The 26784-nt window shown below is 41.0% G+C and overlaps 2 protein-coding genes and 1 pseudogene across 7 annotated transcripts in view; all 3 read left to right on the plus strand.

Moving 5' to 3' along the window:
* Positions 1 to 3627, plus strand: part of LOC108263690 (protein MTSS 1) — a 40044-nt gene extending 36417 nt beyond the window's left edge. For all 6 annotated transcript variants that reach the window (XM_017464741.3, XM_017464750.3, XM_017464748.3 and 3 more), the window contains 3 exons: positions 1 to 71; positions 495 to 648; positions 1088 to 3627. The exon at positions 1 to 71 is cut by the window's left edge and continues 97 nt beyond it. In XM_017464741.3, the coding sequence (XP_017320230.1) occupies positions 1 to 71; positions 495 to 648; positions 1088 to 1581 (719 nt within the window). In that variant the 3' untranslated portion in view covers positions 1582 to 3627. The remainder of the gene's footprint in view (positions 72 to 494; positions 649 to 1087) is intronic.
* A 2407-nt stretch (positions 3628 to 6034) lies between these two features.
* LOC108263705 (GTPase IMAP family member 8-like) lies at positions 6035 to 10649 on the plus strand (annotated as a pseudogene).
* A 3882-nt stretch (positions 10650 to 14531) lies between these two features.
* Positions 14532 to 26784, plus strand: part of LOC108271490 (transmembrane protein 65) — a 28137-nt gene continuing 15884 nt past the window's right edge. The window contains exon 1 of the mRNA XM_017479080.3: positions 14532 to 15180. Within this exon, the coding sequence (XP_017334569.1) occupies positions 14967 to 15180 (214 nt within the window). The 5' untranslated portion in view covers positions 14532 to 14966. The remainder of the gene's footprint in view (positions 15181 to 26784) is intronic.

A 26784-nucleotide genomic window follows, 5' to 3' on the forward strand; every position in this document is an offset into this window, starting at 1 on the left:
AGCCGACGTTAAACTCCACACAACCTGAGGACCTTCATCAGAAAACCAGGAACATCGCTAACTCGCCAAACGTCAGTCACACGTCTGATGATAACGCTTCAAATACACGATGCAGTTCATACTTATTTAGTGATGTATCACTTTAAACACCGTCTTTACACACAGGTTAAACACTAAAATTAATTTACTGACTGGTCAATGATTATTTACTCGTATTTATTTACAACGTTTTTTAGTTTTATATTTCGTTTTAAAGGCTGTGAGAACTCTAGAGCGAGAAGGCTTTTTAAAAATGTCTTCTTTTTTCTGTTGCACAAATTCAGTATTTTAATAATGTTTTAACATCCATTATTTATTTAGACTTTTATGAACAAACTCTCACACAGCAGAGGAGATGTTATTGGTGTAAACTCTGTGTGTGTGTGTGTGTGTGTGTGTGTGTGTGTGTGTGTGTGTGTGTGTGTGTGTGTGTGTGTGTGTGTGTGTGTGTGTAGGAGGTGGAGGTTCAGCAGGATTTGGCTCTGGCGCTCTCTCGTGGTCTGCAGTTGGAAGCTCAGTGCTCCAGCAGAGACTCGCTCCAGTGTTCCAGTGGATACAGCACTCAGAGTACCACACCCTGCTGCTCCGAGGACACCATCCCCTCTCAGGGTGAGTGTGTGTGGGGGTGTGAGAGAGAGACCAGAATCGAGGGAGGGAAGAAGCTAGAGATAGAAGAAGAGAGGGGGGAAAAACAATTAAGGCATAAAGTCAGCAAGGGAGGAAAGAAGGGAGACAAAGGAAAGAAGAGAGGGGAGAAAGAAGTGAGGGAGGTAAGAAGAAAGGCACAAAGTAAGCGAGGGAAGAAAGGAGAGTGAGGAGAGAAGAGAGGGAGGGAAGGAAAGGGAGGAAAAGCGAGGGGTGAAAGAGAGGGAAGAAAGAAGTGAGAGAGGAAAGAAGGAAGGTGTAAAGTAAGCAAGGGATGAAAGAAGCGAGAGAAGAAAGGTGAAGGGAGGATGAAGGGAATAAGGTTATTATTTCCACCAAGCACTAAAATGAAAAGCTTAATAAAAGTAATAAAGTAACCGTACTCCGTCTCTCCCCCTCGCAGTGTCCGATTACGATTATTTCTCCGAGCAGCAGGACTTTGATAAATCCTCCACCGTCCCGCGTAACAGCGACCTCGGCCAGAGTTACCGCAAACTGTTCCAGGCCAAACGTCCCGCCTCCACCGCCGGCATCCCTTCTGTCCCGGGCGTGGCCACCATCCGCCGCACCCCCTCCACCAAACCCTCGGTGCGCAGGGGCACCGGCCCCTTCGCGATCCAAACCCCGGTCATCCCCGTCATGACCCCTACCGTGCCTGACTTCACGGGGGTGGAGCCTAACGAGGAGGCGGAACCCGGCGACGACGCCGAGCCGGAACCCGTCCTGCCGGTGCAGTCATGGAGCGGTCAGGCGTCCATTAACCCACCGCTGCACGCCACCTACGAAGAGCACGAGGATGCCGTGGAGGAGGGAGACACCATGCTGCAGTCCATCCGGAGAGGAGTCCGACTGAAGAAGACCTCCACCAACGATCGCTCGGCACCTCGCATCCCATAATACTCCAGCAATCAGATTTATTATGAACATTTACTATGGTAACAGGGGGGGTTAGTGCGCTACTTTACGATAAGACTCAGCTAACATGGAAGAGACCGTCTCTCCTGTCGTTAATTTATTTTACTCTTGTAACATTCTCTTCTGCCGTATTTTCCGGACTATACGCTGCCGAAATTCTGTATTCTTATTAAATATTAAATAAGTCGCATTCACGTAGCAGCTCTTTCTATTTAAATCGTTCGCTTCAGCGCCCCCTACAGGTGCAGTGCAGTTCAGTGTTTGTCCTGTGTCATTCGCGTTATTATTATACGGACCTTTTGTTTGTTGTTAACAGTAGCGCTAATTGCGTAACGCTAGCTGTGTGATGAGACCGTTACGATTGATGTCATCGTTTCTGCCCGTTGCAAATAATCACTAATTAGATGAAGAGATAAACGATTAGTTTACGTTTTTTAGTTTCTTCCTGGTGTCGTTTTCATTTAACAAAAACACGCAGCTACACAGCGGAGTTAATGCGTACAATATAAATCAAATGTATAAAATATAAATATTTCCTTTCGTCACACATCATGACTTAGCTAACTGGCTAACATTAAGCTAATTACTGTGTACAAGCTGTGAAGTTAAAAAAGTCAAACGGCTTTTTACACTTTTACAAATCGCGAAATAAATGTTACTGACGTACGAACGCAAGCGATTAGCCTACGCTTGGAAGTGACTCTTAAGTCAAACCTGGCTTCTGATTGGAACACAGGGATTGTGCACGTGTACGAAATTTGATGTTTTCTTACTCGATTCTTGATTAAAAAAAGACGTGACATTGAAATAACACCGCTAAGCTAGCAGCACTAGCATGCTAACAGCTAACCTGTGTTCATAAGGACCACGATTACTGGAGTAGCGGGTCTACCGCGAGTACGCTAACAGACGTGCATGTTTTAGCTGGTTAATTTAACGCAGAAATATAAATCAGAGCAACAAAATGTGTCTTATAGTCCAGAAAATACGTTATATTCCTCTTTTTTTTCTTCTTCTTTCTTTCTTTCTTGTATTTCTGCGCATCGCTTTAGAGGACATGAACTGATGTCCGGTTTAATTCTTCAAAACGATACTCTGTGGTTGGAGTAAGTATTCGTAACGATGAAACCGAAAAAGTTTAGTGAAGTGTTATAAAGCCTGTTTTATTTTTACATTTTTCTTTATTTTTTGAAAATTTACGTAAAACACTAATTGTGAACGTTAACCGTATAATAATCTACAATATTAACTATGGTTTTTTTGTCTTTTTTATTATTATTATGCTATAAATAATCCAAACTGACCGCTAACGTTAACAAAATATATATATATATATATATATTACACGTTTGTATAAAATGTTTCTAAAAAAAAAGAAGTGTAAATAGCGACGGGTCCGAACAGCAACTTTTAATTTATTCATCCGCTCGGTAAAGTAGATCCCGTCCTTTTCCCTGTGAAATATTGTATATTATGTTAATACACTACGAGGTAATTCATGTAGAAAAAACATACACACACACACACACACACACGTCCTAGTCCAGGTTCATTTCACATGCTTATGTTCTTTTTTTGTTTTGTTTTGTTTTGGTGTAAAAAATCAAACCCTATCTCTATAAACTGGTGTGAAAAGTGAAGTTTTCTCTTCGTCACTTTTGTTATTTAAATGTCGGTGCTGTTTTTTTGTTGTTGTTTTGTTTCTCCTGCTTATTTCTTTTTAATCATTATAATTTGTGTAATATTTCTGTGTGTCAGCGTTATTTCAGCTCCACTGGATTAAATAAATCTCTTCACTATTCAGCACCACACTGAGAAACAGAACGTTCTGCTTGTGTTTGTTTCAGTTGAACTGTATGAGATGTCGGTTTGCTAACTGGCTAGCGTGCTAGGTAGCTAGCCGTCTTGCTAACCGGCTACCAGGATGAAGTTCCTGACGTGTTATCGGTTGTTGACAGAAAAACTCGTTTGAAAACAGAAATTAAAATGTTGTTATATTTTTGTGACATTAAATATTTTATTCCTCCAGTTTATGGCTTGGTCCATTTTCTTCCCGTTTCTACAGTGATGTTGCTAGCTAGCTGTCTAAGGTGATAACTAGCCGAGCTTGCAAATGGAGGAGCCGAATCACGGGACATTATACATCATCTTCTGAGACTGCGTTTGAGTGTTGGGGAAATCTGCCATGTTTTTTGTTTTGGGGTAATTTGCCACGTATTGGGCCGTGTTTGGTTCAGGACTGTGTTGGGACGCCATGAATCAAGCTTACAGCTCTGTCCCGGAATCAGTTTTATACATCCGATCTCTCTCTCTCTCTCTCTCTCTCTATCTATCTATTTATATATAACTCTTTCATCACTCTCAAACAAAACCTAAAACAATATTAAATAAGCTTTATTTATAATAATAATAAATATTTGACCTCGTCACACATACGGGCTAAATGTCAGGTTTATCTAATATCGCATTTTTTAAAAACCTATATTTTGGGGGATATTTTTTGTCAGCGTTTAGAAATTGGATCGTGTTTTATCAGACATGAAAGCAGTGATTAATTTGAACACAAGGTGGCACCAGAGGGCAGCTGGAAAGCGGGCATGAGGTGATTGTGTTCATTTCTATAAATGAATTAAAAAATATAGTTAATCATTAATTACATTTTATTCCTCATCGTTACTGATAAAAAAAATTATGGTTCTGTAGCATAGTGTTAATTTTGTTAATGAAAACTATGAAGAAAAATGTCCACGACCCCTTTTTCTCTCCGTGACCATATCAACATGCAGTATTGTTGAGGAAAAAGACGAGACTAAAATGTAGTTTAAAAAATGTCAAACTTTACCAAAATCTCTCTTTATTAAAATATTAGAGATGTTTTTCAAGACTATTCTGTGTGATATTCTGTGTGTGATTGAGCCACGTGGACTTCCCTGATACCTACAGGCTACCTATGGAGTCTTAACCAAAATCTTCACAGGAACAGTTACTTTAATAGACGAGATAGCAGAAAGTCTGATCCGGATAAAGCTGTGTGCACGTACCCGAGATGATCCAGGTTTAATCTATTTTGAACACCTTTATTCCTCTTCATTTATTTTCACTATCACACTTGCTGAGTATTATATCCACAGCCTACATGTTTACTATAAATAGTAAGGGTCATGATATGGAAGATACTGTAAGGATGAATGAACTATGTTTGTTTTGTGCCACATGTCTTCAAGAAAACACGAAGAGGAGATGAAATAAGTGTAATGTTATTATATGTTTAAGAGCTATTTATATTTATATTTATATTATATATTTATACACTTTTATCAACAAACAACCTTCCTCAACTAGATCCCCAGAGTGTCTCTGCCATTTCCACCACTGGCTTGACTAGATTTATTTGTCTACGATATAAGTCAAGTTAGCTAAAACTTGAGAAGAAAAAAAGGATTGAGGTTGACTAAATATGATAAAAACTATCCAGGATATTTGACACTGGTCTAAGACTAAATGTAAAAATGACTGACAAAAGTAACACTACTGCAGAGAGAGGTGATTTTGGTCAGTTTGGGCATTGACGCATATCCGGTAGCTCTGCTCTGTACCACAATATTTTACAGCTCCATTCAGTCCGCAGTCACACAGCAAAACAGCATCCAAGTTTCTAACATACAAATGCAATGATGCTAAAAATTCAGCTATTATGAGTAGTATGGAGTAAGGGGCTCAAAATATCTCTAAAAGTAGATCATATATATATATATATATTACAACTTTTTCCTCATGAAATTGTAGTTTTAGGTTAAAGGAGAATCCATAATATCCAATAGGATGCATCTAATTTGATCACATGATTTAGAAGTCGTTAAGTGTCTGTCCAGTGAGATTACTTTGCTTGATTACTTCGTCCTGGTTTGTAGAAATGCAGAAGACACTGGAACAGTCTACCTGGGAAAAATATCAGAGTGCGTTTCGGTTCTGAAGATAAAAGTAAAGCCTGAAAGTGAAAAGAGAAGAAAGATCCGGAACTCAAATTCAAATGATCAGTTTTCAGTTCATGATATATTGATGATTTTGTGCTGGATTTAAAAGCCTGTGTTTGCTGTCCAGTGGCCATGGTGTGTGTGTTGGTGTGTGTGCGTGCGCGTGCGTGCGTGTGTGTGTGTGTGTGTGTGAACAGAACAGGGCCCATAACAGAGCTACCAGGTTGTTAGTGGAGTATTAATACTGTGGGAGTGGCACGTGCAAATACTTTATTAGGAAAGGCATTAATACCTTCATTATATATTCATGATTATATATACATATTCAGTAATGTAATGTAATGGTTATACAGGAGCCGGTCATGACAAAGTTCCACCACTGGGTGTCACTGTTTATGTTCCGAAATCTACAGCTGTGATCATTTCAGTCCAGTCCACTGTAACACAGGAAGTGTGGTTTCACTGAGAGACATCTCTGACAGTAGAAATGTATTTCCCATGATTGACAGTGTGTAGTGGTTATGTTACAGCTGTCGGTCACTTCAGATTTGCTTTGATGGTATTTAAGGTTTATCATCATCGTGGATTATATCATAGGGTCTTAACCTTGGTATAATCCAGTGAAAACCTTACTGGATGGACAAAGTTTGAGATTTTGTACAGTGCATGGAATGTCTTAGCTGCTGATCCATATGCTACAGAGAAAACGTGCACCAGCGTCGACCTTTTATGCAAAATTATTTAAATATTGCAGGTGTGTTGCACCTTATCTGACCATTACAATGACATCAGCAGAATGTGCCCCATCCCAGAGTGACGTTTATGAGTGAGGAGCACAACCGACAACACATCTCAGATACAGGAGAACTGAAGGTTCAGTCTTGCTTTTCATCGAGAGCTGTGAGGACCCGTACTTCCAGTGAGTCAGGTCACGAGAACAATCATAAAGTGCTTTTAGAATCAATTACAGATCATTAAAAGGTGAGTATATATTCCTGCACAATAGCTTAGACAGATGTTTTAACTTACTTTGTTGCAGTATTTATTAAGTTTCTTAATGAACTCTGAAATGTAGTCATTTATTACTTGTTTTTTTTTTCTTTTCAGTGTCTTTATTGCTTTGGTTTGAAACATCCAGATGACTTTGATTAAATTTTCCTCTCGAGTAAACTCTGGGGAAACTCTGTAGTTTTCCTTATTTTCACATGCAGTACTTTCTGTACAGGAATAGCGTTTAAGACATTTACTCTTTTACATTTACAGATTTTTCCTCCTTCTCCATTAAAAGGTCATTTTACGATCTGACAATGCATTCGACTAGGGAGAGCCATCCTCAGGTTCCTCAGTACAATATTATTCTGCTTGGAAAAACCGGAGCTGGGAAAAGTGCTTCTGGAAACACCTTACATGGGGAAAAGGTTTTTATTTCCAGGAAGAGTGCTAAACCTGTAACTGACAGGGTTCAGAGAGAGACGATGACTTTTGATGGAGTGACTCTTCATGTCTACGACACACCAGGACTCTTCCATCCCGAAACAAAAAAGGTAAATGATATAAGTGAATGGAGAAAACTCCTCAGACAGCCGATCTGCCCAGTGATTCTGTTGGTGATGAAGGCAGACGCAATCTCAGAAGAAGATAAACGAGTTGTAGATCTAATTGAGGCTGTAATTCCAGAGCAGTTCTTCCAGAACTTATGGATCCTCTTTACCAGAGGAGATGATCTGGAGAGAGAAAATCTCACAATAAAGGACTTTATAGAAGAGACAGATGAACTGAAGGAAATTGTGGAGAGATTTCAGAACAAATATCACATCTTCAACAACGTCTCACAAAGTTTAGAACAAGTCAGAACATTAATTCAGAAAATCAGAGATACTGCGCAAACCATCTGTAAGTACATCTTTTCATCTTCAATCACTCTGCATGCTAAAATCATGTAATGAGCTCTGGACTGTAGTGCACAGTGTACTCCATACAGTTTCACAGAGATCAGATTAGTATTGTTACGTCTCCTCCTCGTCTAGGGCTGGGGAAAGAACGTAACAAAAGAAATGTAAAGACGTCTGGAGGTCTCCTCTCCCGTCCCAGACAGTAACATCACCAGATTACGCAATAACACAATCAGGTTTATTTACAATGAACAAAAAAGGAAGCAAAAAAAAACTTTCAAGAAGGGACAAGGCCAAAATAAACAAAAAGGTCCTAACTATCAGGTGGAATAAATTTTATAACCTTTCAAAAGAAAACTAAATAAACTCCAGCTTCACTCTCTAACTAGCCATAAACAGGAGAAAACCGAATGATCAACCAAAATGGAGTTCACCTCTCTACAACTTCCACACAACTTAAACACGGGGGGAGGGGTACACACCCCGTGAACTAACAAAAAAATATAATAAACAAAAGCAGTTTCCAAGAAATGACTAAACCGGTTCCACAGGATGAAACTCAACACACTACGTCTGTACACTAACACAAACACTACACACACTGGGGCAGAAGAAAAGAATCTCTCCACTGAGTTGAGTTTTTCCTCAGATTTATCCACATGCTCTCTTCCTGTCAGTCCGAGCAGTCAAGCACTTAGTGATTTATATTTTTTTGAAATGAAAGCTGTCAGATTTGATGAGATAATTAGTTTAACTACACGTTTTATGACAAGACAAAGTTGGTTTAAAAGATCCACCAGAAATACTTTCATTACTATACTGTATTGAAGAACTTTAATTAAACTCTTTAAATTTTCACTATTTTATCCTTTTTTTACTGAAACATTCCACAGGAAAAAGATTTATTTTTTCCTATTTTTACTTTCAAATATCTAAACTGTCTTTACATACTGAATATTATACATCATGTCTATTGTCTCTTGTAAATATTATTAATAATAAGTAATTTATTGAACACTGTATTTTATCATGTTTCTGTCGTTGCCATTTTAGGGACATTCTTTAACGTTTAACATTTAAAAAAAAAACACTTAATAAGGCTTAATATATATAAGTTTTAGTAAGAATTCCCAGGGAAAAGCATTTTTCTGTCGCATTCCATATCCAGGTAAGCAGTTGAACCCACAGTTTCACGTTAAGTGTTTTCCCCACAGGAAACCGCTATTAATTAAACTCTTAATGCAGTAAGACAGTGATATTGGAGGACCAAATTTACTACACACTTTATTAATATATAGAATGTTTTATTAAGAAGATATTTATGACGAGAGAAATGTGAGAGAAAAATGGTTTTCCCTGGGCATTCTTTTAGCACATTACTCCACGCTGAGAGTTTTTCATGTTAAGTGTTTAGACTGTCCTCCATTTTATAGACAATAAGACACTGAAGGACATGTTTCAGTGAACTGTGTCTTGTGGATTTATTATGCAGCAGTAGATGATTATTCATCATGCAGTTTTCTTTTTCTTTTTACATTTTTAAATTGACCTTCAGTTCCAAGCATGGAATTTCCTCCACCACCACCTGCTCATCTTCACACGAGGATCGTGCTGTTGGGAAAGACCGGTGTTGGGAAGAGCGCTACAGGAAACACCATCCTGGGAAAGAGAAAATTCAGAGCTGAGCTCAGTTCATCCTCTGTGACATTAACATCTGAGATTCAGCAGGGAGTGGTTTCAGGGAGGAACATCTCTGTGATTGACACACCAGGGTTACTCAACATAGAACTGACCCAAACACGGTTATCTGAGGAGATAGGGAGGAGTATTTATCTGTCTAGACCAGGACCGCATGCTTTTCTTTATATTCTCCCTGTTAATGTCAGGTTCTCTACACAAGAGGAAGATGTTATGCAGAAATTAGAGCTGATTTTTGGTGAAGACCTGCGCAAACACACAATCATTGTCTTCACCTATGGAGATTTGTTACAGGGGAAATCTGTGGATGAGATCATTAAGGAGAACAGTTCTCTCAGACGATTAGTTGAACAGTGTGGAGGTAGATATCACGTCATGAACAATAATCAGAGAGAGGAACGACAAGTTACTGACCTCCTGAAGAAGATAGACAGAATCACTTCAGCAAAATGGAGGAATGCACTACACCAATGAGATGTTTCAGAAAGCAAAAGAGTTTAAAAATATTAAAGACTTTTACCATAAATACAAGGAGTATTTGGTTTTAGCTGCTAGTGTGGGTGGAGCTGTCCTTAGAGCCACAGTAGCAAGTTCTGTAGGTGCACGAATTGGTGCAAGTGTTGGAGTCGTTGGTGCAGTCGCTGGTGCACGTATTGGTGCAGTTGTAGGTGCAGTCGGTGGTGCAGTCTCTGGTGCAGGTGCAGTTGCAGGTGCAGTCAGTGGTGCACTGTTGGCTGCAGGTAAGCGTCTACTATTTAATGAACAGGAAAGTCAAGCTGCAGCATCCAGTGGAGATGAAGAGGACTCTGTACCAAATACAGATAATAAAAAACAAAACTAAACTATAAGACTGTAATTGGTACAGAGCCTGAGAAAGTGAACTTGCTTTCCAGTGATCTTAAACAATGTTTGAGATCAGGACGAATCTAGAGAAGTCTCTAAGGGCAGAATTTAGTCACAGCTGCTTAAGTGGAATTTCTGAGCTCCTCATTGAGATAATTAAAATGACCTGTGTGCAGTTCACACCTCTGAGACGAGGTTTATCAATAGCGTCTAGACCACCGCCTTTAAACACAAACACTCACTTTTAAAGGAAGGCCAGAGAATCGAGGTCAACAGGGTAAACAAAGTTTATAACTAGAAAAGCAAACACAAGATAAGGCTTGGAAATACAACAGAGACTAAGCAACTGAGGTCTGATAATGGGATTTTAATATTAAATCCTTCTTATGTTAATACTTCATGTTAAGTTAATACTACACTACTACTTTTTTTTTTTGTTTTTGTTTTATTTGTATAGTGTTTTTAACCCTAGGCTCCAGGCTATCTAATAGTTTGAATATTTTGTTAAAAATAAATAAATAAATGACCTCGTTCTCTTCATGTCGTTAAATGAACATGCAATTTAGTATATGACGTCACATTCTGACCTCTAACGGTTAATTAGAAGTGCCCCCTCAGTTAAATCACTCCGTTTAACCACTAACTACTTCCTCCTTTTTTAGTACAAATGATGAATAAATGTACTTTCCTACCAAATCTAAAATATTATAACTTTACATTTAACTGACATCAACCTGCATTATTTGAAGCGAAAGCTTTGGTATTTCAAAGTTAATCCATGGGTTTGGACACAGCTGGGAGGTTTATGAAACTCATGGAGTGTTTCTCAAACAGAAGGCCGCTTCCTTCTAGAACAATCCCTCTGAGGCTTCTCGGCTAGACTTCTCCTCAGCACTGATCGCTGGAATGAGATCCAAGTCCTCATGGCGATGTGATGAAGGCTTCACAAGAACAAATGCATAGAGCGCCTCCTACTGTTCATTTTATAGAACACATCTGCTTACTGCTACAATTCTGCTTAACGTATAATATTAACACTTAACAGCTTGAGCTAAAAATAATATATTCAAGCTTAACTTGGATAATTCTCTTTTACTTTTGCCAGGGGTGTAACGCATGAGATCTGCACTATATGAAAACCACAACAAAAAAATGTTCAAGTTCACTTTATTGTCATTTCAGCCAAATACAGGTGGAACAGTACACAGTGAAAGGAAACAACATTCCTCCAGGAACATGGTGCTACATAAATTGAATAGTATTACATTATATTCCGTTATAAAAAAGAAAATGGTATTACTTTATGACGGTGTTACAGTGAACTGCTGGTGACACTGTGATATGTTCTTTATTTTTCCAGAGCCAAAGCCATAACAGTAATGTCATAATATCGTTATAAGTACTAATTATTATTTTTTTTAATTTTAAAATAACTTAAGAAAAATCTTAAATACACCAAAAATAATTATATAACTGACTTTATATAATGCAATACAGCGAATGTGAATAATATGACAACTGTCTGTGGTTTACCAAAACATGAATTCCTTCATCTCCGAAAACCTTGTTGGTCTTATTTGGGGATCTCAGTACCTACTCGTGTCCCGCCATTTTTTTTCATGAATTTCGGAATGTGCGTAAAGGATTGTTGGTGATTGGAGGATGTGAAAGGTTCACTGATGCATCCTTCAAATGAAGGCCACGAAACGAAGGCTGCCCTCCAAGGATCCTTCAGCTTGAGACAGGTAGACCTGGCTGCAGCCTGCACATTTGAGTAGGGCTGCATGTGTCGCTCTAACCAATAACACCAGTTATGGGCGGAGCGACACATGTGGCACCGCCCCGTTCTGCAGGCTGCATCCACAGGACCTTCTCCAACGCTGAAGTCTGTCTGATAAAGTCTCCTAACAATTCAAAAGGATAATACAAAGGATTGCAAGGTATACGGGTTTGGTACTTTTAATAACATACTAACTAGCTAGCTAATTAAACTCAAATTAAACCAGCTAGCAGTAGCAGTGGGAATGTTCACACACACACACACACACACACACACACACACACACACACACACAGAAAGAGAGAGATGCAAATGCATTCATTATCTGTAAGGATATTACTTTTCCGAATAAACGCGCAAATGCCAGGTAACGTTTACACGTGGGTCTGTAGTGACGGGGTTCCGCCACTGGATGTCACTGTTTATACTTGACAAAAAACGGCTACGTTTCTTTATCTTGGCAGATTGTTAAAATAATAGTGATTTACACTGGTTCTGGATCTCTAATCTGAATTTTGAAAAACGTGGTGACCTTAAATTATTAACTTTCTTATTAACAAACTTTCAAACAATAAACAAGCTCTTGAATCCTGGGAGATTGCATTTCAACATAACACACACACACACACTTGTACTATCTGGAATAATTAAAATGTTCTGTCTGGCAACAACTCACTTGTTTGTTTGTTTTTGAAGGAGTGGCACAAAATGTCCGTTTTTTTCTGATTTCTTCAATAATCAACGGGAACTTCTCTCATTTTATGAACTTATTACTCTGAAGGGTGTTACGTTCTGCATAAGAGACTTCAAAAAAGGTGATTAGAAGTATCCCACTTGGCTTAAAATCCTTAGAACGCACCTAAGTTATGCTAGCTTGTCTAATCACATTCCCATACTTTCAATTAATGGTACTCATATTCTAGGCAAGAAATGTAATAACATTTTCATTAGAAATGCTCTTTTCTCAGATCAAGTAATTCTCTCTAAAGCTCGCTCAAAACGGTGTGCTTATTACCCAAACTCTAATTTAAGTAATTTATGGATTTCTCCTTACAAACTTCTTATCCCAAATAAAATTAGAGAACTTCATTTCAAAATTACTCACAAATATTACCCCTACAATAAGCTTTTAAACAGGTTTTTTAAAAAAATAAATAAAATAAAATTTAAAATGCATCCCCCTTGTGCTCCTTTTGTAAAGTGGAAGAAGAATCATATTTACATTTGTTTTATCAGTGTGTTTTCTCCAATATTTTTTTTTAGATATAAATTATCTTATTATTTTTATGATTTAAGAAATTGGAACAGATTACAAAAACTATGATTTTTCTTTCAGATATTCATTCTAATGATGCTCATTTTGATGATACTTTATTGTTCCTCTGTCTTCTTTGTAAATTTCATCTTCACAAAGCCAGAGCAATACAATTTAATCCTAATTTTAGAACTTTTTCTGCTGATGTAAAATCCCTGATTGCCTCTTTTAATAATAATATGTCTAAACCTCTGAGCTCCAAGGCCTCCAAAACATATAACATTCTTAAGGATGTCACATTGAAAATGTCACTCTGTCGCTGTGTATTTTGTGTTGCTTTTGTTTCTAATTGTCCCTTTGTTAGAAATAGATCCACATTGTTGGTATTTGTTGTGCGTGTATGTTTGACGCAATGAAAAGAAGATAGTTAAAATATCAGAAAGCTGCATCTCAGGGGGATTTATTAATGTTTAAGCGACAGACAATCTTAAATTAGCTCTAAACATCCAAGAAATCCTCGCTTTCCTTAAACGGAAGGTCTGAATCGTTTCAAATTGAACATGGGAAATGTAGTTTCACTGGGAAGGCATGTCCGCCATAGAAATCCCATAGAGAAATACATTTCCCACGATTAACTGCGCGTGTTTACGACGGATAGCTCAAGGTAACCGGAAGTGAATTTATTTCAGTCATTTAACTGAAGAATAACTTTTAAGGTATTTCTAGCGATTCTAATACTGGCTTTGTATCCATATTTGATAGGTGATTGAACGTATTTTCTAATTTGCGGTATGTGATTTTTTAATTCTAACAATCACCGGTCGAAGAACTACACGTCCCATGAACACCCGCGCTGTAGCCTAGCGCGAAGCTAATCCATTTGTATCCAAAACACTATATTATGATATGCGGCCATATAATTGTGCAGAATACAGAGCGGTAACAAACACACGATAAAAACAAACATGAACGCAAATGAAAACGCAAAAGGCGTAGATATAAGAAAACAATATTAGCCGCTTTTGCTAGCTATTTCAATACGACAAGCAACGCCGCCATTTTGGAAAGGTCAGGAGCAGCGCGAGCCTACAAAGAGATGGAAAATGTTGCCTCGATATTCAGACCAAATTAATATAAACTAAGACAGCCTATTTATTATAAATCCTAATTAAACCAGTAATATTTAAATTAATAAAGCTGATTAAAAAATAATGTCAATTGTGTATTATATACACTTTGTTGTGGAGCAATACTGTGTCATGGAGTTCGATTTTTTTATTTTCATGAATAATTACACATAATAATTCATTAAAAACTTACTGATCAAGCATATATAAATGCATTACATGGTATATAATTTAAATGAGAAGTAGCCCTGTCCAAGATGGCAACCCGGCTGACGCGTCTTTTATGATAGTAGTATCATACATTTATTAATATCAGATATTTACTTCCGGTATGAGGGTCGTTAAAAAGTGGGCGGTTACAGTAAGGACAGCGCTTTTTTTCTGTACTGTAAAAGGGACGTAAACGTCACGAGAGTGTCGTCATAGCTACGTAAAAGCTCGAGACAGCAAACCGTATTCCAACGGGAGAATATTTCTAGGGTGCTCGCGCGGCTGGAAAAAACAACAACAACGATTGTCTTGTTTTTGTTTTTCGCCAAAACGACATGAATGACAGATGTGACACTTTGGATCACTTTTTAATCGATTTTAATCGCCGGGCTTTTCGGAGAAGCGCGTTAATAAATCCGTTGTTTGGATGTTCAGTCGAGCTCGGAGTGTGTAACGGTGTTAACGGGACGCCTCTGGCTTCACTGCACACTCAGCACGAGCGCCAGCGCGAGCTAGTCCGTTAGAGGCTTCTCCCCGCATCCCTCTGTCCGTCCGTGCCCCTGCTGAGAGCGCGCGCGTGCAAGAGCGATGTTGCCGTGTTTGCGCAGAGTTTTACGGCCGGCTCTCGCGCTCCGCCCGCTCGTGCCCGTCTCTAACCTGGGCACGCACGCGCGCAATGAGCCCGTGGACCCGCTGAGCTCGCCGCAGGGAGCGCGAGACTTTATCTTCGGCCTCCATCCCGCCGAGCGCTCGTGCCTGCTGCGGGAACTGCACCGTTTCGAGTCCATCGCCATCGCACAAGGTGAGTACACACACACACACACACACACTCTCACTCTCTCTCTCACTCTCTCCTGTGTGAGTGTTCGGGACTCAGCCCTGCTCCACTAACCCGTTTAAGACCCGGTACCGGTGCGGTTAGGTGTGGAGTGTATTTACCGTCACGGGTCATTTGTATATTTTTTGTAGTTGTCATAAATCCAGTACTGACCCTGCAGTACTCTAGACCATGTCTGTAAGGGGTGTGTTATTTTGTTAGGCTGTGCTGTTATTTCTTATCTTTACTATTTTGTGTTTGTAGCCACAACTTGGCTCCGCCCCTCGGCTCTGTGTAGTAATCCGCCTAGCCCCGCCCCAAATATGTTTCCCAAAAAAACTGCACTCTATGTAAACTGTAATGCTCCCATTAGTGCCTCTATGCTGCCTCTGTTCTTCTTCTAACGCTTCCTCTAAGTGCACTCTGTACACTCTCTTATGCTCCCTATATACACTCTCTATGCACCCCCTATACACTCTACACACTCTCTATGTGTCCTGTATACACTCTCTATGCACCCCCTATATACTCTACACACTCTCTGTGTCCTGTATACACTCTCTATGCACCCCCTATACACTCTACACACTCTCTATGTGTCCTGTATACACTCTCTATGCACCCCCTATACACTCTACACACTCTCTATGTGTCCTGTATACACTCTCTATGCACCCCCTATATACTCTACACACTCTCTGTGTCCTGTATACACTCTCTATGCACCCCTTATACACTCTACACACTCTCTATGTGTCCTCTATGCACCCCCTATACACTCTACACACTCTCTATGTGTCCTGTATACACTCTCTATGCACCCCCTATACACTCTCTATGCACCCCTATACACTCTACACACTCTCTGTGTCCTATACACTCTCTATACGTCCTCTATACACTCTCTATACGTCCTCTATACACTCTACACACTTTCTATGTGTCCTCTACACACTTTCTTATGCTCCCTATATACACTCTCTATGCACCCCCTATACACTCTACACACTCTCTATGTGTCCTATACACTTTCTATGCGTCCTCTACACACTTTCTATGCGTCCTCTATACACTCTCTATGTGTCCTCTATACACTCTCTATGCACCCCTGTACACTCTACACACTCTCTATGTGTCCTACACACTCTCTGTGTCCTCTATATACTCTCTTATGCTCCCTATATACACTCTCTATGCGTCCTCTATATACTCTCTTATGCTCCCTATATACACTCTCTATGCACCCCCTATACACTCTACACACTCTCTATGTGTCCTACACACTCTCTGTGTCCTCTACACACTCTCTATGCGTCCTCTATACACTCTCTATGCGTCCTCTATACACTCTCTATGCGTCCTCTATACACTCTCTATGCGTCCTCTATACACTCTCTATGCGTCCTCTATACACTCTCTATGCGTCCTCTATACACTCTCTATGCGCCCTCTACACACCCTCTATGTACCATCTATGTACCTTCTACGCAACCTCCACGCGCTCTCTATGCACCCTCTATGCAGCTGCTATAACGTAAGTGAGAACTTGTTTCATGGACGTTCCACAACGTTTAACGTAACTATAAACAGATAAAAAGTACACATTGTTGTTTAATGAATAAAATGCAGTAATCGATGGAAGACTGCTGTGGTGTAAGAGGAATAAAACACTACTGTTGTTGATTATTCTCATATGACAGCACAATGTGGAACGTTTTATTCCATATTTCAGTGACGTGAAAGCATATTTATGGTTATTTTCCACCAAAACACACACACACACACACACACACACACACACACACACACACACACTCTGTCTCTAGTAGAAGATAAAATCAGTTAAACGAGTTGAGCGGCGGAATTAAGCCGAGTTCATCACAAACCAGCGTGAGTCAAGGCCGCTTTACAGAACGACGGAAATCATTCGGTCTGCGTTTGTAATGTGTCTGTATAGATTCTCTGCAGCGTGTTATTCAGCGTCCTCCTGCTCCCACACTGTCCGTTATCAACAATAACGACGACTCGAGACGACAGGAAGGACGTACATTTCATTTCTAAAGTAAAAGGAGATTTGCGTCGATCCAGCAGCTTTACAGTGTGAATAACAAACGTGAGTGGACGTTAGTGTCGGTGAAGTCGGGTGTAGAGTCTCGACTGACGTCAGAGAGAACGAATCACTCGCAGTCGAAGTGATAGAGTGATAGAGCTTAAACAGGAAGTGGTAGAGCTTAAACAGGAAGTGGTAGAGCTTAAACAGGAAGTGATAGAGCTTAAACAGGAAGTGGTAGGACGAGCTGAACGGCGTGATGGCGAGAGAATGAAGTGTAAATAGAGAACAGCTCGTTACACACTTTAATAATAAAAAATAATTATCAGTTCTTCTCCTAAGATAACACCGCGGTTATACCTTCACTCGCAACCGTACGCTATTACGTCCCGACTGTATACGACACGTACGCATGTCCAGAGGTTTCAGACGAATCACGATGAATGTCGCTCGTCTTCAAGACACAGACAGACATGATCTTCGTCTCTCGATCCTCCAGTGAGTTACCATGGAGACTTTAATTGTCTGAGGTTTGTCCCTGTGCCTGGAGAGCTCCCTCCGCAGACTGAATCCCTGACCATGATCTTCACAGCATGTTCTAAACTCTAACACTGAGCGTTATCTAATATCAGCATCGCGATATATGACGTCACCGCTCGTGTGTGTAGCCGATTATTGGCTTTGTCTGGAGTTACGTTCTGGTTTGAAGTGACAGTTATATAATATATTACCAGGCTAGAATGTTCTTGGATGGTTTGTAGCAGCTGATGCTTTTCTCTTTCACGGATATCAGATATCATCAAGCGTCGTCTGATCTTCCAGCCGATGCAGATGTTTACAGCTGGATACCTGCGACGTCCCCGTGCCAGCGTTTTACTCCTGCGTTTCGGAGGGGAGTGTCACCTTTGTCCTGTGTCCTCTCGCGTCGGCTAATTATAGAGAAGACCGGCCGTGACCTCGAGTCAGAACGGTGACGCCGAAGCGAGGAAGTCGCGTGCTGATGCTCGTTATCGGCGACGAGGTCCAATTTCCACGCCGCTTTTATAGATTAAGGATCCGTTTCGTTAATTGGACGTGAAGGTTGAAGGCACCATGTGTTCGTGTGCTCTATAAGGACACACTGAGGAGGTTCTGCTCCGGTTCTGGTGAGGGTGACGGCACTGGGGTTTGAAGTAATTCACCAGTTTTCAAAATATCTCTCAGTAAATAGCAGTGATAGAAAAAGACTTCCAGCTACTCGGGATACGCGTCCAAAAATAACTGAACGGAGCACTTTTGGCTGGAATATGCACTAATATGTATTTTTAAACGGTTGTATAACTTGCATAACAGTAGAAGACCAAATTCTGTTCCACTCCAGTCAGTTAAAAAGAGGAATCTGTTCTCGGCTGATCGGAGTGGATCCCCATGTGATTTACCGCTGGGGGTTAGCGGTTAGCACGTGTGCCTCGCACCTCCAGGGTTGGAGGTGCAAATCCCTCCTCTGCACCGTGTGTGTGGAGTTTGCATGTTCTCTGGGGGTTTCGGGGGTTTCCTCCAGGTTTCCTCCCCCAGTCCAAAGACATGCGTTGTAGGTCTGTGCCCAGAGTTCTCTGGGATAGGTGCCAGACCCCTGTGTAGGATCAGTGGTACAGAAAATGGATGCATGGATAGTTCTTTAAAAGTTTTTGGATTATAAATGGTATAAATAGGTTTTTTTTTCAGATTTGACCTTTTCTCACTTTTCTAACCATGTATGCTCGAGGAATTAAAACATTACAGCTCAGGCTTTATCCCACAGTCTGAGATTTAAACACACCCCGCCCCGCCCTCAGGATTCAGAGCAAATTCCAGGCCAGTGTGACTAACAGCAAAACCTGAACCTTTTTGGCTTTTAAACCTCCCCGTCCTTTGGTTCAACAATTAGGTGAAGATTCAATGCTTGTTTTGGGGGGAAAAAACATTATTTTATCTCGTCCCGTCTTGCCCTTGTGTGATGGAGGACGCCTGCCACGTCACGTCCCTTAAGACATTTTATGTTATTAGTATTCCTGTTGTTGTTAGCAAACATCAGAAACTGAAAAATTCTGATTGCCTTTTGATCGTCGAGAGCCTCGGAGATGAGCCAGACTGAAAGCAGATGGGGAAATAACGGAGGAAGAATCCGCACAGTTTGAGGCGAGGCAGTCGGCATGAGTATTAATGCGGGTTATTCGTGTAGACAGATAGAAGTTGCAGAGAGAGCAGCGTCACACAGTTTGAATGGCAAAGTTTGGGAAATGATAACGAAACAATAATATGGTGCTCAGTGATCCGTAATGCTGGAGGTGGAAGTGGAGATCATGCCACACAGTGTCACCATGCTTTCTAACATCCAGGCATTCACACTGCACAAGTGTTACCCGTATAACGTTTATAATGCTTCATTCCCCGTGGGATCCCTCAGGGCCGTATCACTGGACCATTCCTGTTTTACACATCTTTGTATTTTACACTCCTTTATCATGTTCCTCAAGGACTCTTTGGATAATTAACCTTTCTTTCCTTTCCTGAAAGGGAAATCATCTGTTTTAAAGTTCTGCAGTGAACTTTTAAGGGTTCCCCAGAGGCACAAATCGGAGAACCCTTTAGGGTGATAAAAAGGGTTTTTTTTTAAAGGTTGTTTGAACTCTTTGAAAATTGGTATGTTTGTTGTCAAACTTATTTAACGTTTCCAAACCATGATTATATCTTGCGTGGAAAAAAAAAAGTCAGTGTGTCAACGTGTTCAAAAGCAGCACATATTTTTGACCAAAAACGAAAAGTACCATCTTGGCCAATTTTAACCCGACAGTGAACTTTTTCAGTCATGGTACATGGTACAGCCCATCCCTGCTTCCGGGCCTTGCATAAGGGTCCAGCTGTGTCTCTGGCAGTTGTGGGATTTGAATTAGAACCTTCTGGTTTGTGTCGGGCTTTTGGAGCAGTTTGTCAGGGCATTTTCACGCCAAAGGAAGCGCTAGGTTTTTGTTTTTTTCTTCTATTTCCACACTTGTAAGTCGATTTGGATCAAAGCTTCTGCTAAATGAATAAATGTAAATGTAAATAGACTAAGGTGAAGCTTAATGCAACAGAAGAACTGGCTCAGATCTGATTGATTTTGGGACTTGTGATTGATCCTTCACAGACACACACTGATCCTGTCCTAAAGTCCATCTGCTGTTCCTCTGATCGTACATCCCGATAGGCCAGATGTTCTGTAGTTGGATTCCTATGCTAGTTACTTTAATTTGAGTGTTCGGAGTGTTTGTACCTGCAGAAACTTGGTGAACCTCATTGCACTGTCAAGAACCATTCAGAGCTACGTCAATTGACGTCGACTTCAACAGCTGTTTTGTTCCTCGATCCCTCTATCCTCTTTAGTGCCATGTGTGATCGTGTAGTAGCTCCAGTCAGCAGATACACAGGTTCCTTTTAGGAAATCGTGTGAAGGTTTCTAAAGGGAGTCTGTCTGCTAGAGAATTCCCTGATGCCCTTCGGCATAAGATCTAAGCAGTCTGGCCATTCTGTTCTCATTCCCTTTCCTCTGTGTCCTTGTTGCAGTAGGCGTGGTCTTGTGGGACACAGCCCCCATTATTTTCTGTTCATCTTGGGGATTCCTGCTTGTTTGGGGAATTCAGAGCTTAGTATCTTTGTGAATCTGTCTAGGATGTAGACTTGGTGAACTGCGTCCCCATTTGGACCCTTTGTACCAAGTGAAGGGTTTCTCTGAATCTCCATTGCACAGCAGCTAACCCGAGAACGTCATCACGGAAAACCTCCCTAAGCCTCTCGTGCCCACTGGTGCATGATGAAGTTAAAAATAATGTTGAGTAATAACGACTGGATAACATTTAACCGCTCAGGTTGACTACGGACTTTCTCAGTAATCCTTTCTCATCAGGGTCACGTCAGCACTTGTCAGTGCCGTTTTGGCTGCCATTCAAGAGACACCATCTAATTAATGTCTTAGGATTGCTTGTTGACATAGTGAATCAGAATCTCATGCGAATATCAAACCGAAGTAGGGATGCACCAACAAGAAAATCTTGAATCAGAAAACAAAATACATATATAACGCCAATGTGGCCAGGGGTTGGGTCATCTCAGGTGCAAAGCCTAATAACTTTTTCTAGAGAGTCTGGTGCTTTTTGTCACTAATCTATCCAAGAACTGCTTATTTGAACAAAATGAGAGCTTATGATTGGCATTGCACACGACCAACCACTTTTACAGTATGTAATTCCCAGTGGGATTCCTCAAGCCTGTATCTTAGGGACTATCCTTTTTACCGTCAGTATATTTGAACTCTCCAAGAAACTCCAGGGTTGAACTTTTCCAATCGGTGACTATATCTTGTTCGAAGACGTGCAGTTTGTCACTCTGTTGAAAATGGTGACTTTTTTAACTAATTTGGACAAAAACGGGACTTTCAATCCTTTTTCAGTCAGCCATCCTGTCCCTGCTTGTAAAGTAGCGCTGTAGCCCCAGCAGCATGTCCCAACTCATGACATTCTGGTCTTTATTGAAAACCCCTTCTTGAAAGTTAATAAATCATGCAGAATTTCTAGGACCTTGTTCACTGGTCCACGGAAAAGCAGAAACACGAGAACCTTGTAACCCGTACGTCATGTGCTTCTGGAGATCGTAACGGCTGTGGAGGACAAATGGAGTGTCTCTGAGCGAACTACTTATCTGAATAAACACCATTTTTTATTTGATCTCATTTGCCTTTATGGTTCAGCGGGAGAGATTGAACCCCAGCTGTCGAGGGCTTTTATAAATGATCCGCAGTTAAAATCGCGTTCGAAAGAGTCGGTTGAGAGCACATGGAAATGCAAATAGAGGAAACAAAGTCAACTGATCTTCTAACGATTGCCCAGATTACTCCGAGGCTCTGAAGTTACTGTGAAATACCTAGAAACGGTGTGATAAACTGACACATTTGCAACATTTGTGCTGGAATAGTGATAGCGTAGATTTTTTTTTACACCAATACCAAGTCTAATGGCTGCTGAGCTCGGATCCGTGATCAGATATCAGTGGGAATTGGTATACTTCTACCCGTGATGGTTTTCTCTTGTTTCCTGCGTTCAGGCCTGTGTATTATCAAGCACGCTGCTTTTTACTGGACACGTCAGAGGGTGATGTATTTTCCAGAGTCTGGAGCTGCATCGATTTTTTTTTTTCCCCTCACTCTCTTTGTTTTCTCGGCCTGCGGCAGAGAGAGTCAGATACAGAGCTTATACAGAGATTTAAATGAATCTTTATTACAGAATGAATCCGTCAGTGCAGTTTGTCGATTTGTTGATGTAACACTAATGACTGAATTTATACAGATCAGGCGAGCAGAAACGACGTGTAAAACGAGCGGAGGCTTTGGCACCATTCGCAGATTGTAATTATAATTATAATAACTGCTGGAGGGAAAAGTTTTACTACATGATTTTGATACCGGGCTTAATTACAGCCATTCCTTTCTGAACACGCCTTCTCAGTCCTAACATGGCGACCAAATTGGGAGATAGACGAAAGACGGAAAAGAGTACTTAAAACCGACTAAGAAACCTCTGGGGTCTGCGTTTGTGCGCTTGGATTGTCATCCAGATTAAAAGTCTCTCGGAGTAAAATGAGTTGTTTTAATTGGAGCTTGGTCTGGCCTCGTGATGAAACTAAACGGAGACAACAAGCTCGTTTAAATGCAAATGTTATTGATTTGCACGGAAATGTTTACTCTTCATTTAATCAGATGTCCCTGCTTAGACGAGTTGCTCGTCAGGAGAACGGTAAATGCGAGTGCAGCTGAAAGTCCCGCCAGATGTTCTCACTCTCGTCCTTTAGCACGTATTTAAAAGGTATGATTTGACTACAGCGGTGGTTTTCAAACTGGTGCCCCACCATGCGTTCTGTCTCTGAGCTTCCACTATGTGATAGAATACCTGTACAGGTGTGATGGTGGGGGGGGGTTAGGGTTAGGGTAAGGGCATGGCAGAACCCTAACCCTAACCCAGATTTCATAAACATGTCTCCAACATGGCACCATCTTCCATTCTGTAAATCCGGTAGATCTTTTTTAACGAGAAACACACCCACGTTAAGACGGCACAGAGAAACAGGAGGCCGATAAATTCTTATGGTGATGCAGTTCTGCCTTGGGTTTAGCGAGAAGGTTCATTTTGAAGTGAAGATCTACGATGTACTGGCATCCAATCCGGGATGTAGTTCCACTTCACACCTGGAGTTCCCAGGATAGACTCCGGATCTCCGACCGAATCCCTGAAGCGTAAACTTCCGTCCTGAAGATGTTGGAAAACGTCAAGTTACAGCTTTTCCTCTGTACGCTGGAGACTCCTTCCATAAAAGTTCCAAAACGCTCCTCGTCTTTGTTGTTGAGGGACATGGACAGCGAATGCGGTGTGATGGATTTCAGCTAATTTGGAGTCTTCTACACAGAGCTTGTTGTGGAGTCTGAGAAGCATTAGTGCTGTAAGTGGGTGGATTTCTGCACCATATCCACTTGCGCTAGTGAAATTGATCTCCTCGGGCAGTCCAGAAACGTCTCAGCGTCTTCGTCTCCAACTTTATTAGCCTCTTAACGACCAGGTGAAATGCGATTTCCCCAGGTAAAGCATTTAAGGTGATCGAGGGTTCTCTAGCAGTTCTGCCCACGCCTATTAGAATACCCGTTCAGGCTTCAACTCTGAGCCAGTGTGAGGCTTATCGATCCGTTTTAGAACAATATGGTGGACACGGCCAAATAACATATTGTCTTCTTGTGCCGTTCGAGCTCTGGCCAGAAGGTATTGATTCATTTTCTAGAAGAGCAGCGGTGACAATAGTGCCGCTGCGAATCACTCCTCATGACACTCCTGACATGTACAGATAAATATTATAGTGTTATAATTTATACAATATCCTGCGTCATTACCGTGGATGCTGTTGGTTAGATAGACCACTTGACCTCTTCTTCCAACCCCTCACTCATCCATCTCGTTCCTTCAGGGGTACTGTCTGGTATTAACTGACAGCGTATTCTCTAGACACGCACTTTAGAGGCACCTCTGTGAGAGTAGATCGTGCGTGCCACTGAGAGGAGAGAGATTGTGCTACTGATTGATGTCTGGTTTTAGTGAGTTGGGAGAATAAGCGGTGATGAGGAATGACTCATCGTGTTTGTCCTAACGTGACTCTGGGGAAAGTGGCATCGCGGCTGGATGGACGACTCAGATCATTACCGCTATCCAGCTCTAATGGCTCCGATTCTCCAGAACTTTCTGTCAGTGAAAGAGGTGAGCACTTACCCATAACGCTGGTTATGGTTCTCTGGTACTAACTCGTAAAGAGAGTATTTGCTGAACTTCCTTTGGTCCAAAAACTGTAACGTGCTACGACAAGCTGTGTTACTTTTCATGCTGGAAACCAGTGCGTAGAAGTGCAGAGGGCCAATCAGATCCTGAAGGTTGTGGAAAGAAGAGTGACGGAGTATGGAGCCAGGAGGTGGAGCTCATGGAGCGAAGCCAAGGCTGAAATGAAGCCAGCGTTGTGGGCAGGCGCTCGACGGCTCAGACGCAAACACAGTGCTCCTCATTTACACGTGTGGCAGAAATATTGATAAACAGGTCTATAATTACCCATCGTACCATGCTGTCCAGACCCTGACTGTGTTCACATGAATCATCTAGAACCAATAGCCTAAAAAAAACAATCATTTCCACCATTTCAGGTTTAAAGAGAGGAGAAGAGGGTGTCTTAACTTTCTCTTTCAGAAAGCGAAATCACATTTTTAAAAATATTTTTGGCCAAAAGCTTTGGTGGCATCCTCGATACATATAAATATTAACATCTGATGTTAAGTATATACAGTGTCGGTGAATACTGGAGAGTTTAAAACACTTGTACAAATCATTCCAGATTCATGCGTCGATCGGTTCATCTCCTGCTTCATTGTGGAGGAGAAAAGACGCCGTTTTGGTGTATTTTTGTCTGAAGTCTTGTACAGGAAATGCGTCACGATTGGCAGGTTTGGTAATATAATATAATATAATCTGAGTAAACATCGCTGGATATTGTGGCGGTGTAAGATAATGTAGAGAAAAAAGCGTTGTTATATTCCACAAGCCTACGATGTGGTGGCATCTTGTAGGTTCTTCCACTCAGTAAAGCACAGATTCGTAACGTAGGCTTTGACGTGGAGCCGCTTTTCGGAGTGCTCGCGTTGAGGAGCTTTAATGAGCTTCAGAGGTGGAGGTCTGACTGCCCGTTGTGACAGCGCTGACGTGAAATGCTTGAGTTTATTTCCTTTTAAGAGTGTCCCGCCAGTGAATGAAAGAGTTCTGACTGCACGCTGAAGATTATAATGGGTTTGTTAGCTGTGTGTGATCTGTGTGGGAATCTGAATGTGAAAAGGGAAAGCTCTTCTCTGCAGGAGTTAGCGTTAAACATCCAGGATTTGTGAGAAGGCGTTGTGAGAAGAACGCGTGGCTGCGGGTAATCTAATGATGGATGTTCTTCAGACTAAACAAAGTCTAAATTGCTCTTACTTAATGAAAAACAGGCACAATTACGTGTTAATAATGAAGGAGAATACTTCTCATGAAATGGTTATGATTTTAGGAGCGTGCGTGTCCTTGCGTCTCCTTGTGAAGATGTGTCTGCCTCTCGTACTGAACTTTTGGAGTTTCTTGCGATACTAGAACCACTGCAGTAGAATGTTCTGTTACGACTTGATATGTTTAAGGCTCTTATCGCTTGGTTAATCTCCATCTTTATGGCTCTGACATGTGGGTAAGTCCCAGTCTTTAAAGCTTTAACTATTGGTTAGTCCCAGTCTTTAGGATCTGACTCAGTTAGTCCCAGTCTTTAGGATCTGACTCTTGGTTAGTCCCAGTCTTTAGGATCTGACTCAGTCCCAGTCTTTAGGATCTGACTCAGTTAGTCCCAGTATTTAGGATCTGACTCTCGGTTAGTCCCAGTCTTTAGGATCTGACTCAGTTAGTCCCAGTCTTTAGGATCTGACTCTCGGTTAGTCCCAGTCTTTAGGATCTGACTCTCGGTTAGTCCCAGTCTTTAGGATCTGACTCAGTTAGTCCTAGTCTTTAGGATCTGACTCGGTTAGTCCCAGTATTTAGGATCTGACTCTTGGTTAGTAAATTATTTATACACCTATCCTGAATACCGAGGATGTTTCACATCACTTAGACACTGCAAACAATGTCTATCACTTCTAAATATTCTGTGTGTTTGATATACTGAACTGTGAGCTGACTTTCACTCTGGCTCGTTAAGAAGCAAAGTTGTAAAAGTCTCAGATGAGTCATGGTAGTCATAACAATATGAGCAAGCTCAGTTATCGTGGAAAAGGCACTTAAAGAAAATGAAAATTGCCGATGTGGTCTATGGAATATCCAGGATGTGTATTTGCTTTGGATAATTACATTTATTTGTATCTTTGCAGTAGTAATTGGAGCTGGTATGCCTTGTCATGTGCGTGTGTGTGTGTGTGTGTGTGTGTGTGTGTGTGTTTGACAGGTTCAATATGACCT

This window comes from Ictalurus punctatus, chromosome 1 (assembly GCF_001660625.3).
Source record: "Ictalurus punctatus breed USDA103 chromosome 1, Coco_2.0, whole genome shotgun sequence".
NCBI classification, from domain to species: Eukaryota; Metazoa; Chordata; class Actinopteri; order Siluriformes; family Ictaluridae; genus Ictalurus; species Ictalurus punctatus.